Source organism: Schistocerca cancellata, chromosome 3, assembly GCF_023864275.1.
Source record: "Schistocerca cancellata isolate TAMUIC-IGC-003103 chromosome 3, iqSchCanc2.1, whole genome shotgun sequence".
NCBI lineage: Eukaryota > Metazoa > Arthropoda > Insecta > Orthoptera > Acrididae > Schistocerca > Schistocerca cancellata.
This window is the reverse complement of record NC_064628.1, coordinates 165634320-165653171: the sequence shown is the minus strand read 5'-3', so window position 1 is coordinate 165653171 and position 18852 is coordinate 165634320. Positions and strand designations below refer to the sequence as shown.

The following is an 18852-nucleotide window of genomic DNA, read 5'->3' as shown; positions in this document are numbered from 1 at the left end:
TTCCCTACCACGTTCAAGCTTCTGACATTCCACGCCCGACTCGTATAACGTTATCCTTTCGTTGATTATTCAATCTTTTTCTCATGGTAACCTCTCCCTTGGCAGTCCCCTCCCAGAGAACCGAATGGGGGACTATTCCGGAATCTTTTGCCAATCGAGAGATCATCATGACACTTCTTCAAATACAGACCACATGTCCTGTGGATACACGTTACGTGTCTTTAATGCAGTGGTTTCCATTGCTTTCTGCATCCTCATGTCGTTGATCATTGCTGATTCTTCCGCCTTTAGGGACAATTTCCCTCCCCTAGGACAAGAGAGTGCCCTGAACCTCTATCCGCTCCTCCGCCCTCTTTGACAAGGCCGTTGGCAGAATGAGGCTGACTTCTTATGCCGGAAGACTTCGGCCGCCAATGCTGATTATTTATCAAAATTTAGGCAGTGGCGGAGATCGAACCCGGGACCGAAGACGTTTTATTTATGAATCAAAGACGCTACCCCTAGACCACGGGTTCATTCAAATTAGAACTACTTAAACCTAACTAACCTAAGGACGTCACACACATCCATGCCCGTGGCAGGATTCGAACCTGCGACCGTAGCAGCAGCGCGGTTCCGGACTGAAGCGCCTAGAACCGCTCGGCCACAGCGGCCGACATTAACCGAATTGAATAGTGACGAATGCATCAATATAGGATGGAAGAGGAAGTAGTTTGTGTCGTACACCTTACTGTGGCCTTTTCTGATGGTGAAATTCGGCTGACTTCGGGCCACTATGGAATGTTTACGCTCGTTGCAGATCTTAGTTGTGCAGCAATATTGTACATCGTATCAGTAAGATATACATTCCGAAAGCTGTGTTCAGTTGTGCGTGTTGCTTTGCCAAGTTTCGTAATTATTATTATTATTATTATTCATCAAATGTACTGACTTTTTCATGAACTGCAAGCTGGTTGCTGTGGGAGGAGGTGGCAGGATTTATTCCAGCAGCCCATGTGCCCCTCACAAGATTTTTCTCCCAGCATCCTTCGCAAAACAGGCATCTTTCAGTGTACGTAGTGAAAATTAGGTTGACTGATAAGTAAGCAATGACGAGATAAAGGAATGTATGGAAAACACCGACAAGAAGAGGGGCCAGGATCATAGGGCATCTGTTAAGACATCAGGGAATAACTTCCGTGGTACTAGAGGGAGCTGTTAAGTGTAATAACTGTACAGGAAGACAGGAAACTCGAAGATTGGAAGGAGATTGGAATATATCCAGAAAATATCTAGGGACGTAGGTTGCAAGTGCTATTATGAGATAAAAAGCTTGCCATCGGAGTCCGTGACGTGCCATATCAAACCAGTCAGGAGAATGAAAAACAGTGCAGATGTGGGCGGAGTGGAGCACCGACCTGCATCTTGTCCGTGCCGACTGAGGCCTCGATGTAGCGGCGCTCCTCTTCGGAGATCCAGGGATGGTCTGCGGGAGAGTCGTAGACAAGCGCGAGCCACGGCACGTACCACAGCAGGGAGATGGCGCCGAACACGTAGAAGGCCAGTGGCCACCCGCCGGCCAGGTTCGAGTCGCACAGCAGGCCCGACACGGGCAGGCAAATGCTCAGGCCCAGGTAGCTGCCTGCCGCAGACACAAAGAAACACGTACACGGCCGCTCATAAACCAGTCACAAGCAACGACAAGAGTTGTAAAACTACAGTTGGCTACAGCGGACTATCTTAAGTAAACATAGATTCTGCTAGTTTTCCTATTAGCCTTGGTCAGTTAAAATCGTAAACGCATTACCTTTACGTAAGGAAGTGTCAGGCGTTATCTCGTTCCGACCCTTTCTTTATGTATGCGATCAGTGTCTCACTATATTCCCCTAAAAACTGAAAGTGCCGAACCATCGAGAAACTGAGGGAAGATATATAAAAGGCTACATAACCCATGCAACTTATCTGTTCTACATAGTTATTCACTTGCCTGTTATTTAAAATAAACAGTATTTGTAACAAACTTGTAATTTTCAATGTAGCATTGAGGTTTTACACGAGAAATATTGATTAGCAGCGTTAAACAGAGGAGTCTTGTACGAGTAGTACAAATGTAAAAAAAAAAAAAGAAGAGAGTTGTATCACGTAGCGCTGGAAAACAATATCCCTGAAAAATGTAAAATTAAAAAAAGAAGGGCAAAACAAAAACATATATCGAACATGGTTTTAACGCCACGAAAACGGTAATGGTACAGTAATACAGGACCAAAATACAGCTGAAGCGGTTATTAATACGCAAGATGAATACTAATAGCTGTGGTTGCCCCTCCTACAAGGTTGTCTGCATATTAAACATTACTTCAATACTTCGTTGAGCTGATATAGAGCATGTTTCTGCTACTCAAAAAAGGCTTTCACACTCATCAATAAGAACAGGAAATTCTCAGCTTTCATCATAATGAAGAATGTTGTATTGAGTGCCAAGTAACAGCAATAATCATACATACTTTTTTCATGGTTGTGCATGTAAACTGTACTTGCATCAAAGTTAACAGCTTTGGTTACATAAAGGCACAGAAGTTACACGATCGGCTCTTTTTGTTGCTTAGAAAATGCAATTTATAAGGACATAAAATGCGGAATGGACGAACACTGAAAGATGTGAGGTTCTAATTACGTGCAAAACAAAAAAAAAAAAAAAAAAAAACAAATAGAAGTCGTCGTCTCCCAGTTTCTCTCTTACGTGGTCATTTATGTTTCTTTCCCTAACAATCGTACCAATACCACCGATAATCGTAAAATTTACTGCGTCATTTATGCATTGTACCACAATTACCTGACCGTAATTTTGGTAGAGCGCAACTCTAGCATCAACAAAATTGCTACAAAATCCGACTAGTAGCAAGGTTCTCCAAAACCACGATAAGTACCCCATATGCAGCGTTTGGCTCACGGAATTCATCAGACTTACAGAAGCTAAGCTTTCTGGTCACAATTAAGTCATGACATAATCAAAATCCTATTTTTTTACTATCCCCCATGATATTTCTGTATTGGATCAGATTTAAATGCTCTTTTCCGCCATTTCATTTCGTGCATTACAGGTGCCTGCAACGAAGAGGTTTTGTGTCAGTTCTCCCTGATATCGTATCTTCCTATCCCGCATATTCTCGCAAGGTGTCGTTCCGAACACGATCCACCATAGAGATGCCACTGCCTTCCCTCGAAGTGCATTTTCAGTGCGAGTAATCTCGAAAGTTTTCTTTTGTTTAGCGCCCAAGTCCCGGCTCATACTCTCAAGTATTGTGTCGTACATAATACTTTTCATATTCTTTGGTTCACTTCTACTCCACATTAAATGATAGTTGACATATTGTACACGTACTTGACTAACTTTCTTGTCTTCGGATGTTATACATAAGAACAAAATATAAATCAAAAGCATAGTAATTTTGGAGGTTACGACGGTAAGTTAACAACCACTCATTGTTCACACAGGCAAAATGTTAACAATATGTATAAAGGAGCCCAAGATATTTAATGTAAACATGAGTGTAGTCTAACTCTGCAGGTTCACAAGTCTCTGCTTCTTATTATCAGTAGATTAACACAGCATTCATTACGTTCATAAGCCAATGTAAGAGGTAACGTGCTAGATTGTTCACATACTAAATTTCTTCACGTGACAAATGTCATGAAGACTTATTTCAATTTATGCAGAAGTGTTAATCATAACAGTGTAAACTCTGAATTGGATATTAAAAGTCTATCGTTCTTTTTGCGATAAGTTGGTCATTACTCATCGGAAAATACGACTTTGGTAGCAGCGACCACAACGCCAAACGGCGGTAACGTGCCTTGGAGTACAGAAATGGTAGCACTGGCTAAATGACTAACCCAGGGTGGAATTTAAAAATTTAAAATGCTTCATAATCGACTCATTAAGAGCTGTAACCTTATGTTAAAGGCTTAACACAATAAATCAAGAACGATAGTTAGAAAGAGTGTATATGTCTGAAGGCACTACATTTTCATTATTCGTGCTGTAAAATTTCAGCATCAGCCTTGGTTCAAATGGCTCTGAGCACAATTGGACTTAACATCTAAGGTCATCAGTCCTCTAGAACTTAGAACTACTTAAACTTAACTAACGCAAGGACATCACACGCATCCTTGCCCGAGGCAGGATTCGAACCTGCGACCGTAGCGGTTGCGCGGTTCCAGACTGAAGCGCCTAGAACCGCTCGGCCACATCGGCCGGCCATCAGGCATGACTTTCAAATTCATCACTTCGTTACTGCTAACTACATTTACGACACTTCTTACAGACAGATTCCCCATATAGCACTGAATGTACCTGCAAAGTTATACGATTGTACGACGAATAGTTCATGAGATATGACGTCATAAACATTCAGAAATGTGTGAAACGAGTTTTTCCTTACAATGGATAGCAAGATACCCAGACTATACTTGCTCAGTGACTGTTAGTGAGGGCACTTAGCAACTTCCAACTTCAAACATAATTTCAAAGACTTTTAAAACTTTGAACTTCAAGTAATTGACACATTAACTCATTGTTCATGAAATCAGACTTCTAAATGTGTTTCGTATATATATATATGGGAGTGAATTTCCTTAAAGAATTGCGGTTTGACTAGTAGAATATAATCAGTAGCCCATCATACGTCCTATAGGACGTATGTATTGCATTTCACAAAATGGACGTCGTCCATATTCAGGAACTGTTCTAAACAAACAATTAACTTGCACAATGAGCACAGAATGAAAAATGGCGCGCCACCGTGATCACAAACGTTCGCAGTATCAAGATCGAAGGCGCGCCCCTTGGGAGCTACAAACCGTGTAGGATGTTCAGCTATGTATCCACTCTTAAAGAAGGCATATATAACGATATGGGAGTAACGGGCTGATGAGAACCGATGGAATGCGGTGGAATGCAAAAGAATCTGAAACATCCTCTCGTGGAACTTATTGTGAAACTGGCTGTCCTTTATGGCATAGCTGGAGATCTGTTTTATAGGCACGGAAAAAACAAACATCCAGAGGCTGGATTTGTCCAGTGGTCCCAGGTGGTATCAACTGCCATGTTACACAATTTTTAGAAGGGATTGTTTGCTCTAAAGGAGTATGATTTTTAAATGCGGATCAGAAATCAAGCAAAAGCAACTTATTTTGACTAGCTATTGGCCGAAATCAGGGCTCATACCATAGCTGTATTCTTTACGCCCATTTTCTTGCCGTGACGTAAATATTCCATATCTCGATTACAAGATCACACACACGAGAAAGAATCGTAGGGGGTGGAGCACCTCCAACTTCTCGCAGTACAATAAATAACTCTCCAGCCAATTTAACACCCATATTAACAGCCGGCATAATAGTATACGAGTGCTTTAAGGCACTCGTAAACTTGATCTTGATACAACTCTCTTGGTACCTCGAATTTCCAGGGTTCCTTTTGTATGCATTTCAACTTCAAATCTTGAACGATAGGATAAGTTTGTTTATCTCATTTACAAATTTTCTAGCCCATTCTTCAGTTTGTTGTGCATTGTCAAGCTCTTGACTTGTTTGAAATTTCGTTATATTATGTCTTCCAGTTCCGTAGCACTGTTTGAAATTATACAGTGATCTACCACTTCCCTTTGAAACGTCCCCTTTTGAACATTTTATACAACTGTGCTTAAACTGACACACAATACTTTTAGCGCAACGCAATCTGACTATCAAAGATCCCTGCAAAAGAATGGCCCTGAGTAACATTAAACTATACCTTTCAGAAATCACTTACCTCACAAAAATCTTCATTACTCGAACTACTGCAATACAGCGAGCGCCACTATTGCCAGCTAAATAAAAGATTCAAACTACAGAAGGCACTAACTACTGATAGGGATAGTTAGCAAATGAAAGATATTAATAGAGAACAAACAATGTATTTACCTTAATAGTCATAATATATATAGCAGTTCATGATAAATTACAAAACTCCGCCATCTCTCTCCCCACATCCACCACTGCTGGCGGCTCACCTCCAACTGCGCAACGCTACGCGCTGTTCACATCCAGCTGCCGCTGCCCAACACTACAATGGCAGACAACAATGCAAACTAGCCACAGGCTGCACACAGCACAGCCAGTGATTTTCATACAGAGCGCTACGTAACGTTGCCAATAAGAAAATATAAACAGCCTACTTACACCTTGAAATGACCATAATTATATCGTGTGCAATTTGAAGGTTCAAATGGCTCTGAGCACTTTGGGACTTAACATCCCAGGTCATCAGTCCCCTATAACTTAGAACTACTTAAACCTAACTAACCTAAGGACATCACACACATCTATGCCCGAGGCGCGGTTCCAGACTGTAGCGCCTAGAACCGCTCGGCCACCAGCGGCCGGCTGTAATTTGATGTGCATGACGTAATAGGTCACTATGACGCACATCCTATAAATTGTATCGAGCAGCCGTGAAAAGCGCAAACGTCAGTTCTTGTAACATGTGCACCTTCTCCTCTCTTGAATACCCGTAGTTTTTTTAAAAAACTACACTGGCATATTGCTGCTGTCTTAATGGAAATCTGTTCGTAATTGTTTTTTTTTTTTTTTTTTTTTTTATGCTGTGGATGATCTCCCATGTACGTAATTGTGCTTAGCACCCACTCCTCGGAGAATGGTTGCCCTTCATTACGTTTCACTGGAGACGGGATTTGTGGCTCCCCGTCCGACAAGGATGATGAACTACATTGTCTCGACACCTGCTTCAATATCACTTTCATTTGTTAAGCACGTACCGTCATCATTATACTCCTCATGTAAATTATTGGCACAGTCGATCGTATACGACACCACCCATTCCACTGACTCATCTTGGAGAAACGCTGATATCTGATTTGCCACATCTTTCTCACTCTGTGAAATTTCTCGGGTTCCTTGCTAACGAAATGTCAACTTCGGCAACAGATATTGTGGATATAATGCAACGTTTGCTTTGTTTATAGTTTCCTATTGGTATGCTTTGTCTCATTACTGCTAGTAAATACTGTACCACAGCTATGAGTTACTCGTGTACTAAGCAGTTCAGCTACGCGCCGTAGCCTCGTGCTATGCGCACCACTGGATACCTCCACACCGGCTCCATGCTGCCATTACCAGCCAATACCGTGGTTGCATAGCAGACAATATGTGGGGCGTCGATTGCCGTAAACAACATTGGCCTTTTGCGAACTCGGACTGAAGGCATTCCTAGTTAGACTCCGCATTTTCAAAAGGTATTGAAGCTAATAATTCTGCTTTACTCCCCTTAATCTCTACAACATTACTACTACACTCCTGGAAATGGAAAAAAGAACACATTGACACCGGTGTGTCAGACCCACCATACTGGCTCCGGACACTGCGAGAGGGCTGTACAAGCAATGATCACACGCACGGCACAGCGGACACACCAGGAACCGCGGTGTTGGCCGTCGAATGGCGCTAGCTGCGCAGCATTTGTGCACCGCCGCCGTCAGTGTCAGCCAGTTTGCCGTGGCATACGGAGCTCCATCGCAGTCTTTAACACTGGTAGCATGCCGCGACAGCGTGGACGTGAACCGTATGTGCAGTTGACGGACTTTGAGCGAGGGCGTATAGTGGGCATGCGGGAGGCCGGGTGGACGTACCGCCGAATTGCTCAACACGTGGGGCGTGAGGTCTCCACAGTACATCGATGTTGTCGCCAGTGGTCGGCGGAAGGTGCACGTGCCCGTCGACCTGGGACCGGACCGCAGCGACGCACGGATGCACGCCAAGACCGTAGGATCCTACGCAGTGCCGTAGGGGACCGCACCGCCACTTCCCAGCAAATTAGGGACACTGTTGCTCCTGGGGTATCGGCGAGGACCATTCGCAACCGTCTCCATGAAGCTGGGCTACGGTCCCGCACACCGTTAGGCCGTCTTCCGCTCACGCCCCAACATCGTGCAGCCCGCCTCCAGTGGTGTCGCGACAGGCGTGAATGGAGGGACGAATGGAGACGTGTCGTCTTCAGCGATGAGAGTCGCTTCTGCCTTGGTGCCAATGATGGTCGTATGCGTGTTTGGCGCCGTGCAGGTGAGCGCCACAATCAGGACTGCATACGACCGAGGCACACAGGGCCAACACCCGGCATCATGGTGTGGGGAGCGATCTCCTACACTGGCCGTACACCACTGGTGATCGTCGAGGGGACACTGAATAGTGCACGGTACATCCAAACCGTCATCGAACCCATCGTTCTACCATTCCTAGACCGGCAAGGGAACTTGCTGTTCCAACAGGACAATGCACGTCCGCATGTATCCCGTGCCACCCAACGCGCTCTAGAAGGTGTAAGTCAACTACCCTGGCCAGCAAGATCTCCGGATCTGTCCCCCATTGAGCATGTTTGGGACTGGATGAAGCGTCGTCTCACGCGGTCTGCACGTCCAGCACGAACGCTGGTCCAACTGAGGCGCCAGTTGGAAATGGCATGGCAAGCCGTTCCACAGGACTACATCCAGCATCTCTACGATCGTCTCCATGGGAGAATAGCAGCCTGCATTGCTGCGAAAGGTGGATATACACTGTACTAGTGCCGACATTGTGCATGCTCTGTTGCCTGTGTCTATGTGCCTGTGGTTCTGTCAGTGTGATCATGTGATGTATCTGACCCCAGGAATGTGTCAATAAAGTTTCCCTTCCTGGGACAATGAATTCACGGTGTTCTTATTTCAATTTCCAGGAGTGTATATGCATCCGTGCAAGCACCACTCTTTTCCATCTTTCAACTTCTTCAAAATCCCTAGATTCCTTAACGCGGTAGGTATATATTTGCGCTCTTTCTTCAAGTTCCTTCAGCCTCCTCTCCACATATTCTAGGATATCCCCTTTGCACTGCTCTGTTCGTCACCCTTTTCTTTCTATGTCTGGTTTGTTCCCAAAGACTGGGAGTCAGTAGCAGGCCAGCAGTTAGTAGAGTTTAAATCTCTTGGTGGCTGTTTGTAGAATCATGTTGACTCGTAGACGCTCGTAGGCCTCTCTGTATAGATGGTGACTGCCAGACTACCTTTGATTAAAAATTAAGGTTATTTATACTGGCCTGGTGAAAACTTATTTTGCTACTGCTTCCCATTAAGTCCGTGGCTTTGGTGTGAAGTAACCGGGCCATTTAGACTGTAATATCTTTGCCTTCCTGCAGTGTCGGTATTACTTACGCTCTTGGCCTTTCCACTTAACGACGAGATGATGTAACCACCCTGACGCCTCAACAGTCATATGCTCAACAAACTGCCTTGACCTGTTTCTCTAGCATTAATGGAGGGAAATCTATTAATTGTATCCTGCCATGCCAAACAGTTTATTTGCCGTGCAACGCAGTTGTCGAAAATGTTCTGGGCAATCGCAAAGCTGAAAACTATGTTGAACTGGTAAACGAGGTACCTATCAATTTCACTTCCCTTATGTGGATATTAAAACTAAGAAGGACCACCACCAAGGAAGACGGAATATGCATATAACGGTACCTTACTGCTGCAGTTTTCAAAAGCACCTTTCCAAATTGCACAGCCTGACAAAAGAAGTAAACTACGCTGAAGGATAGCAGGAAACTAAATGAGACTTCATTGGTTCAGAGGATATATAATGTTATATCGGTGACTACAGTACTACGTTTACAAGGGATCCGACTTTATGATGCCATTTATCAGTCGGACATTACACCCTCAACCCTCCCTCTGGTCCGGATGCGTGCACTGACTTGCCTGCCTGGGAAGGGTGTCATAAGGCAATTGATTCTCTCTGATGTGCCCCGTCGTGGGATGGTAACCTTGACCTACATAATTTATTTCTCTAAGGAGGCAAGTAGAAAAATGAGCAACAGAAACTGTATCTCTACAAAGAACAAAAGAGATCGTTCTGATCTGATAGGAATAACTGTTACTCTTCGAAAACAATTTTATGAAGGTTGAAGAGAAGGCACAGTCTGTCACCATCGATTACTCTCAAAGGTCAGAGTGGGCTGTGATCCCGATCGGTGGCACACGTGCTTTGCCTTCGTCCGGTAGGGCTCTATCGGTGGCGCGTTGTTTACTTGGCGGTAGACTTGGCGGCACACTCTGTGGTACACACGTCGGCACACACTGCGGGAGACCCGCGAGCGGCAGTCCTATATATGCCGCCCGGCGTAGGGATACCCGGAAATAGCCGGCGTCACGTGGCTTCGCGGATGGGAAATAGTACCTGCTGTCCAGTGATCGTCGATCCCTCCATACCGCAGCGGATGGCGCAGTGAAGACGAATAACGTTAGCTACAGGCACCTAACGTGGCGGCAACCCGCAGAGCATTGCTGTGTAGCGGTGTGCCGGAATATCAGGCACCCGATGTACACGGCACACTCCTAAGGACTTGTACAATAATTCATTCTTGTTGTCCCGGATACTGTAACTCGGAAATTGTTGACTTCCGAGTCACGGTTCCTTTCCAAATGCAGCTGTTTGTGTTCTGGTGTTAAAGGCAGCTTTCAAGTACGACGCTAATTCCCTAGTCGGGCTGCTGCTAGTCTCCGACAAATGATACAGGTTGACAGAATGTTGCAGGGAGTCCTTTACTAGTTCTCGGTTGGCAGGCGCAAATGTGAAGCGACTACGATGAATCTGGTGCACAATGCGGCGATCGTCGCTTGCGATAGTCAGACGTGGTAGTCTGGAACCTTGACGACAAGTATGCCTACCCTGCTGCGCTGAGGTTGTTTGCGAGTGTGTAGCCATGTAATCTTCCGCAGCACGAATTCGCAATCTGGGATACTGAATGGCGCACCTTCAGTACACAAAATAAACTTCGTGTTATAAAGGAGACAACGAATGTGTGGCCTTCATTCATACAAACCACTAGCAGGGACTTCGTTGTCCTCCGCTGGCTCAGAATCGGCCATACTTGCCTAACACATGGTCACCTTCTCCGTCGCGAGGACCCATCTCGGTGTCGCTGTGACTCCCACATCTCTTGTTGGACTGCCCTGTTTTAGCCGCTCTGCGGCGGACTTTAAACGTTCCCAGCACCCTGCCTACGGTGTTGGGCGACAGTCCCTCAATGTCTGGTGTTGTTTTACGTTTTATTCGTAAGGGGGCTTTTTACCACACAATATAAGGTTGGGAGTCTGGCTTTCTCTCGCAAGCCTCCACCCTCCCTCCATTTCAACTCTTCCTCACTTTTACTTTGCTGTTTGTTTGCCTTGGTGTTATTCTTGTCCCTATGTGTGTTCATCTCGCCTTCTCTTTTAGGCTGGAGATTTTAGTGTGTTGCAGAATGGCGGGCTCATCCGTTTTTAATCTTGTGATCAGTCAGCCTCGGCCACCTGCTTTATTATTTTAATACCTTCCACTATTCTTCCCTTTGGTGTACGTTTTCCGCATTTTGGTTAGCTTCTTTCGTTTCTTCCTTCCGTGTGGTTCCCCGTTAGTTTTCCGCCCTTTTCCTTCCCCCCACTCCTTTTGGGATTCTTTTTTTAGCTTGAGCTCTGTTTGCATAAGGAAAAAGGGACTTATGACCCTGTAGTTTGATCGCTTCATACCCCAAACCAAATCCATTAATACTTACTAGGAAGAAGAGACAGTAATCGAATTGGTTTTCGACATGCCGAATTTTGACTTTTTCTTTTCGCGGTAATCCACTGTCGTACGTTTTGTACAAGTTTTACAGAACTAATCCAGTACCCAGGTTTTATCCTGATCACCAAATCTAATACCAAAGCATCCAAGATAAGCTCTCTATAGACCATTAACACGTTCACGTCGGCGTTGATAATTTCGATGCTCGCCATACGGCCACGTATTCACGCTTTCCTTAATCTACCAATGCTTCTTTTCTAATTCCTCGCTGTGGACGGCGGTCTTCATCAAACGCCCTAGGCTGCTATTTTAATACAGGTATATTGAACTTTTGTTTTTAAAGTACCGTAAGGCCATTCTTTAAAAACAAAAACCGATCCCATAAAATTGTTTTAAAGTGAGCCGTGGTAAAATTTGCTGTTTTGAAGAGCGCGCCGCAGCGCGTACTGTAAAGCAGCCACCTTCCGTTTCTGGCGGTGGCGCCGCTGTGGCAATCGCAGCTTTGGTGTCTCCCTCTGGTGGAAAAGGGGAAAAGTCTGGGGGCAGTCTGTCGTCTCGGCGAGTCGGTCAGTTGGTCAGCCGGGTCAGTGTGGGGCAGTCAGTGTCTGTCTGGCGTCCGGAGTGCTAGTATGTGTTAGGCCACCAGTCTGTTCGAGTTTGTTCTGGCAATGGACTTTGACGGTTGGATTGATCGGTAGGTCGGTCTCTTCCCGGGGCAGGGATGTCGGGTAGCGTGAGGGCATGCTTCCTCTGCAGGGGTGGGTCCGACCGAGTGACCGCTTAGTCAACGTCGGTCTGCCGTCTGGAGTGCCAGGATGTCTGTCGTTCGGATCGACCTGAAGGCCGGTTGGATCTATCGGTTGGTCGGTCGTGCGCTGAGACACATGATGCCTTGTCCGTCTTGAGCGTCGGCGCATGCGAGGTCGCCACGTGGAAGCCAGTGGGCCTCGCCGTATGGCGAGGAGTAGTGGCTTCGCGGTCGACACGAGAGCAACGGGAGTCAACCCACGACATCGGTCTGGCCGGCGCGAGCTGCAACGCTGTGAGACGGGGGATCGGCGCGCTTTCCTGCGTCCGTTGAAGCGGCTGGCAGTGGACAGTTCCGGAGAGCGTTTTGGGGGTGCTGCGCCAGGTCTTCGCCAGAAATCGCCGTTTATTAGAAGTTAAGTGACTGGAGATATGTTGTGCCATTTACTTGTTAAATTCTACTTGTGTCTGTCTGTCTGTTTGTCGGTCTGCCTGTCTGCCGTACGTTAATAGCTCTCTCTGTCATATTTGTCGGATTCGGTGTTAACGAATTTATAGAATTAAGGTGTAAAGGCCGAATTCCTGAAATATGTGAAATATGTTTTTATCTTGCCTATCATCTTGCGAGACGGTATATGTGTAATGTAGAGCATGTTGTACATTTTATGTAAATCTGAATTTCATGGGTTTTATTTAAATAGTCATTTTTATAAAGTTGCCACCCTTCCACCGTAAGAGTCCTTTTAAAAACAAATTGCACTTTCTGTGGCAAATAATTTCTTAGTGTGAGTGTTTGTACCATTTCCATCCCTCTTACGGGGTGCATAGTTAATGTGTTTGTGTGAGTTGTTAAAATTTTTAGTTTAAAGTTATGTGGTGTGTTGCAGATTGCACCAGTGTAGTCTTTCAGAGGTTGTTGTGAGCAGTCGTGACTACGGCCGTGTTGAAAGGGAGCGGCAAGCTTCTCAGCCCGAAGTCTCAACTGTCAATATTGTTCTTTCTGCTTCTGAATAAAATTGTAACTTGATATTTCGAGGGTGCCTTTCTGCTTATAAATTTTAAATCTGTTTTTGGAAAGGCTTTCATGAATAAAATTTCCATTTGTTAAAGGTAATTCCATTTTCATCAGTTACTACCTGGCAACTACTTCCACGCTCACGTAGTGTCATTAAATATGTTAATGTACTTGATGAATCGCTAGTAAATAAAGTAAATTCTTTAAGAAAAGATTCTGAAAGTATATTCACGGTTCATAAAGTAGTCATAAATTATGTGGTATCTCATTTGCTAAGAACGCTCTCTCGTGAAATGGTCACACAAAATTGTATTCACAGCTGTTCGTTGCACTTAGCTGATAGGCCATACGTTAGCGTACTGCTGGTAGCATAATTGGTAGTCTAGCATGTACCACATTAGTACATGCCACCCAATAGAAGGGTCTAGCCGAGCTACAGGTGGTCGGCGTGAACTTGTTAAATGTGTATTTTCCGCATATGTAGAAAAAAACCTCAGAGTAATTTGCACATATTCCTCTACTTGGAATAACTTTATTTCTATTCAGCAACACAAATACAACAATCTACAATGCAGTAAGTTTCAGATTAACTTCATAACGGCCCTATCCTAAACACGGATACCACACGAAGCCAAGTTCCCTGTACCATGTATGGCGAGAACATCTAAACTAACCTCACCTCTACCTCTACCTACTGGATAGCAGACTGACAATAGGGCAAATACGCAGAAACTGATCATTTACGAAATACTGAATATCAAATTTTTGTTGTTCGTGGAAACCATTAGATATACATCGGCGACTGGGTGACCGGATGACCATCTTAGCCGCTCAGTAATATAAATATTAACTTGTAGTGGTACACGTCCTAGTAGAATCAGCCTCAGAAGACGGCGAAGAGGTCTTCTATTTCTAAAACTTGAGAGCAGTGTAAGAAAGTATACCTGAAAATATTATGGAGAAGCGACTCCTCTCCCCGGGTGGCGACCACTTGGAGATCATATACTGGATGGATGGGAAAGTCACACCCTGAAACAGAAAGCAGTTGTCACCTAACATAAAGCTCTTCCTACATCCATATTTAAATTGGATGATGGTGGGCATCAGCTGGTATAATTTTTATTAAAAATGAAATTCCTCCAGCTGTACTTACGACTTCATATTTATTTGGCTACTAGTTTCGACGTTAAGTCAACGCCATCTTCAGACCCGTACACTTCGATGATATCAATTGTGTGTGGCTGAGTGCTAGAAGTCCGCAATGAGATTAACTGGTGTCATTAGTTACTCACCGCGAACTTCTAGTACTCTGCCACACACAATTGATCATCAAAGTGTACGGGTCTGAAGATGGCGTTGACGCAACGTCGAAACTAGTAGTCAAACAAATATGAAATTTTAAGTGCACCTGGAGGAGTGTAATTTTTATAAAAATAACATAAAGCTGTTCTCAAGTTGGTGGTTGGTTTGAACACTTCAGTACCTTACTAGTCAAAGAGTAATAGGATGTACATGCTTTAAAACATTTGACATCCAGTCAGTTGACTACAATTTTTCGCATTCCTTGCTCCCTAATGCTTTGCACAGCTGTCAAAACGAAGATTATTCAACATCCCCTACGTCAGGTTGTGCCATCCACACTCCAAAAGCTTCTGTACAAGGCTACCGAAAAGTACCTTCAGAAAAGATTTCTTAGCACTTAAATTCATATTCAATGTGCACAAATTTATCTTTTATTTACATTCGATGTTAACAAATTTCTTTTCTTACACAAATATTTTCCTTGCTGTAGTATGCACTTTATATCGTCTTTACTTCTTCCAGTGTCATTTACTCTCCTGCCTTAAAAGCAAAACACCTTCTACATTTAGTATCTCTTTTTCTAATCTAACTCCTTCAGCATAGCTTGATTGCAATCTACTAAATTTCTTTCGTTTCTTTTGCTCTTGTTGATATTCATCCTGTCATCTGTTTTCAGTACGGCATCCGTTCTGTTGAGTGTTGTACTAAGTTCTTATCTATTTCTGACAAAATTATACCGTCATTGGCGAATCTTAAAGTTCTGATCTCTTCTCCCTGAACCTTAATTCCCTTCAATTTCTCCTTATTTACTTTTACTGGTTATTCAATGGGCAGACTGATTGGCTACAACACAGTCTCACTCCTTTCTGAGCTACTGCTCTCCTTCCAAGTTATTTGATTTTATACCTGTAGCCAGGCTTCTGTATATGTTGTACATAACTTTTGGCTCCCTATACTTTATCCCTGCTATCATCGGAATTTTGAAAGCCGTATTCCAGTCAATATTCCCAAGAGGTTTACGTAGAGAAACAGAAGTTACACTGTATCTCTTTATCCATGTTTATATATACTTCTTAATTCCAACTTCTGACCCACTTATCGTTCGACTAGAAGTGAAAGTTATAGCAAAAATTTTAAAGGTAACACTCCAGTAAATTTCTGATGCTCATAATATAGCCTCAACTGTAAATATAATGTTTTTAGATGGCAAAGAAGTACAAACTACATCCCTCCACAACTGTAGAAAGACTGCACATACATCATATTCGGCAGGGCTTACCTCGGCTAGGCCTTCGAGCAAGCGCACAGCGAAGAAGAGGTCCTCGTGCAGCCAGACGGCGAACGGGCTGACGATGGTGAGGACCCCGGTGAGGAATGTGCCCAGCCCGAACACCAGCTTCCCGCCGAACTTCTCTGCCAGGATGCCGCCCGGCAGCTGCCCCAGGGCGTAGCCGTAGAAGAAGCCGGCCAGCATGTAGCCCTGGCGCTCCTCGTTCCACAGGAATTCACCAGACTGCAAGCAGCGCAGCACGGTGCAGTGTTACCTAACATCACACTACTGCGCATCTTATCACTTTATTCACAAATTAACGCAAAATTTATTACAATGACGATACGTGAAATGTATATGGTATTCCAAAAAGGTTTATTCGGTGTCACAAAAGAGCAGCTTCTGCATGAATAAAGGTAGAAACTTGGGTGGAATTTAAAACACGCATAGAAAGTAAAAGTTTACTCAGACCCACCAATTACAAGCTGCTAGTTCAGGTGGTCGCCGATAATCATTCACCAGATGCAGCTATCTGACTTGCTTGGTCGTTCATTACCGAAACTGCGTTGACTCAAGTTGGCGGTAATACAGTAACAAAGGGCGTTTTGCGTCCTCCGTTTCATCAGGCACAATTCAGTAACTCTGAGTCGTTTTATTTGTCGAGAGTATAGCTCTACAGCTCCTACAGTATTCGACTATGGCACCTGCAGTTGAAGACTGTTTTTTTTTGTGTGACAAGAGATCTGCACGTTGTCGCTGGATGCTCGCATAAGACGTAGGCCGCAGTCAACACAGTTTTGCACGTAGTCTATAAAAATCTACTTGTCATGGCGGACGAGATTCAGGCAGTTCTTAAGTGTACTCTTTGTGGGACATTCACAACCGCTGGTTATCCAGCGTACACACGACCGGGTTTCACGACGTAAATCCCATCTTCAGGCACTACTAAAAAACAAGGGAAACTAAGAGGGACACCACGTAAAATTAATATGTATTAATAAGGTCTATTTATATGTGAACGTGTAACAAAATCCACCAATTTTATCAAGCAGCTTGGGAGATCTTGTGCGGGTGAGGCACAATAACTTTCTTAGAATCCACCAGCACCCCACTGGGTAAAAGGGCCCTAGCCGAAAAAAAGAACGAGTCAACAAGTAAACATTCATAGCTACACTAACATAACCTATGAACCAACTGTGAACAGTCATACATGTGGGATAGGCTTAAGAAAGTAAAATGAAGGCATAAATTCCGAAGAATGCCAACTTGTGATCTTCAAAATTAACTTGCTATCTAACCGCCCATCCCGCCACACATCGTTGACACCCAGTAAGACCGGCCAACAGCCTGCTGCGAGAAACGCAGTGACACACCTCATTATAGGGCAACAGGAGTATCAGGGAATTTTGTTAATGTGAGTTACACAAAATCAGGACAATGACCCGCTACCCTTATCTTATTGTGTTAAGTGGCTTCTGACTCCCTGGGGGTTGATTTATAGGCCTTTGAGAATAATGTGTACTTATGAGAAACCCGCGACACCTCCCCCTGCCGCTCTTTCATCCCCACACCCTCTGGAAACCTCAAACCCTCCCCACTCACCCTCGCCGGTACAAGCACAGTTTCAGGCCTCGGTTATTCGAATAGCCCCATCCAACTCTATGAATCTGATGACTAATTAATTAAATTGGTCAATTACTTAACCCCTCCCCCTCTTTTAAATAGGTCAGCGCTCTACTCCCCTCCCTCGCCTGGTTACTGGCGGGTATATGCTGGAGAAGAAGGGTATCACAATACGAAATTCAATTACATAGCATTATTTATTTATAAAATTCAACTATCAGGGGTTAAATCTCTGTTTCTCATCTTCTCTGCTGCAGGTCTTGTAAAATACATTGAAATCAAGTAATTAAATCGATTACTTTTTTTCAATCACATGAGAAATACTCTCAACTTAACTCATCACAGTTAATTAAACTGTTAAAAAATCTTTCGCACAGACCACAGGGCACTGCATACCCATGCCCCAACCACTTATCTGGGCTGCACCACACGCCAGCCGCCTCACATATTCCTGCACACACAGGCCGACACACTGCGCCAGCTCACGTGGTGTGAATACTGGAAGTCACTCTAATCCCTGAAGAACAGCTGCACGTGGCGACAACCCTTTGGTATTTGACACCTTGGAAACCACCTCCACTCAATTTCAAGTTCCCATTTATGCGTGAACCAACTGGTCGAAACAAGCAAACTTAGGTTTTCATCCCTCCTCAGAATACTGCAGTCTGATTGGTTCCCGCCTAATTAGTGGGCATAACTTGAGTCTACCCCTCCACCCCTGGCCTCATTCTGCTGCTTTTCACCGCTGCTCAGGTCGTCCTTTTGCTGGTGTGCGCTACCAGTTTCTTATTTGGAAAAATGAAGCGATCAGTGGCATCAAGTAGCAGTGGCAGTGCCAGTGGTGACAAAAGCCGGAGGCAGTGGGACATACTTGGCAAGTTAACATTCAAATAGGCAAATTTAACTCTTTCTTTGAATAATAAGTTCGTAGTTGCGGTATTAAATACATTTCATCTTCTTGTTTCAGCATATATACACCAAACTGTGGGTTAAATGAATGGTGAGATACATCAGTGGCAGCAGCAGTAGCAACAGCTTCGTAAGTAGTATATATACTTTTTCTTCATATACACTCCTGGAAATTGAAATAAGAACACCGTGAATTCATTGTCCCAGGAAGGGGAAACTTTATTGACACATTCCTGAGGTCAGATACATCACATGATCACACTGACAGAACCACAGGCACATAGACACATGCAACAGAGCATGCACAATGTCGGCACTAGTACAGTGTATATCCACCTATCGCAGCAATGCAGGCTGCTATTCTCCCATGGAGACG

General features: G+C 44.3%; 1 protein-coding gene across 1 annotated transcript in view; it reads right to left on the bottom strand.

Moving 5' to 3' along the window:
* The window catches only part of LOC126176631 (putative inorganic phosphate cotransporter), a 154753-nt gene that overhangs the window by 80335 nt on the left and 55566 nt on the right, over positions 1-18852 (bottom strand). The window contains exons 3-5 of the mRNA XM_049923790.1: positions 15954-16187; positions 14317-14401; positions 1398-1621 (exon numbers count right to left, since the gene is read on the bottom strand). Coding sequence (XP_049779747.1) covers positions 1398-1621; positions 14317-14401; positions 15954-16187 — 543 coding nt within the window. The remainder of the gene's footprint in view (positions 1-1397; positions 1622-14316; positions 14402-15953; positions 16188-18852) is intronic.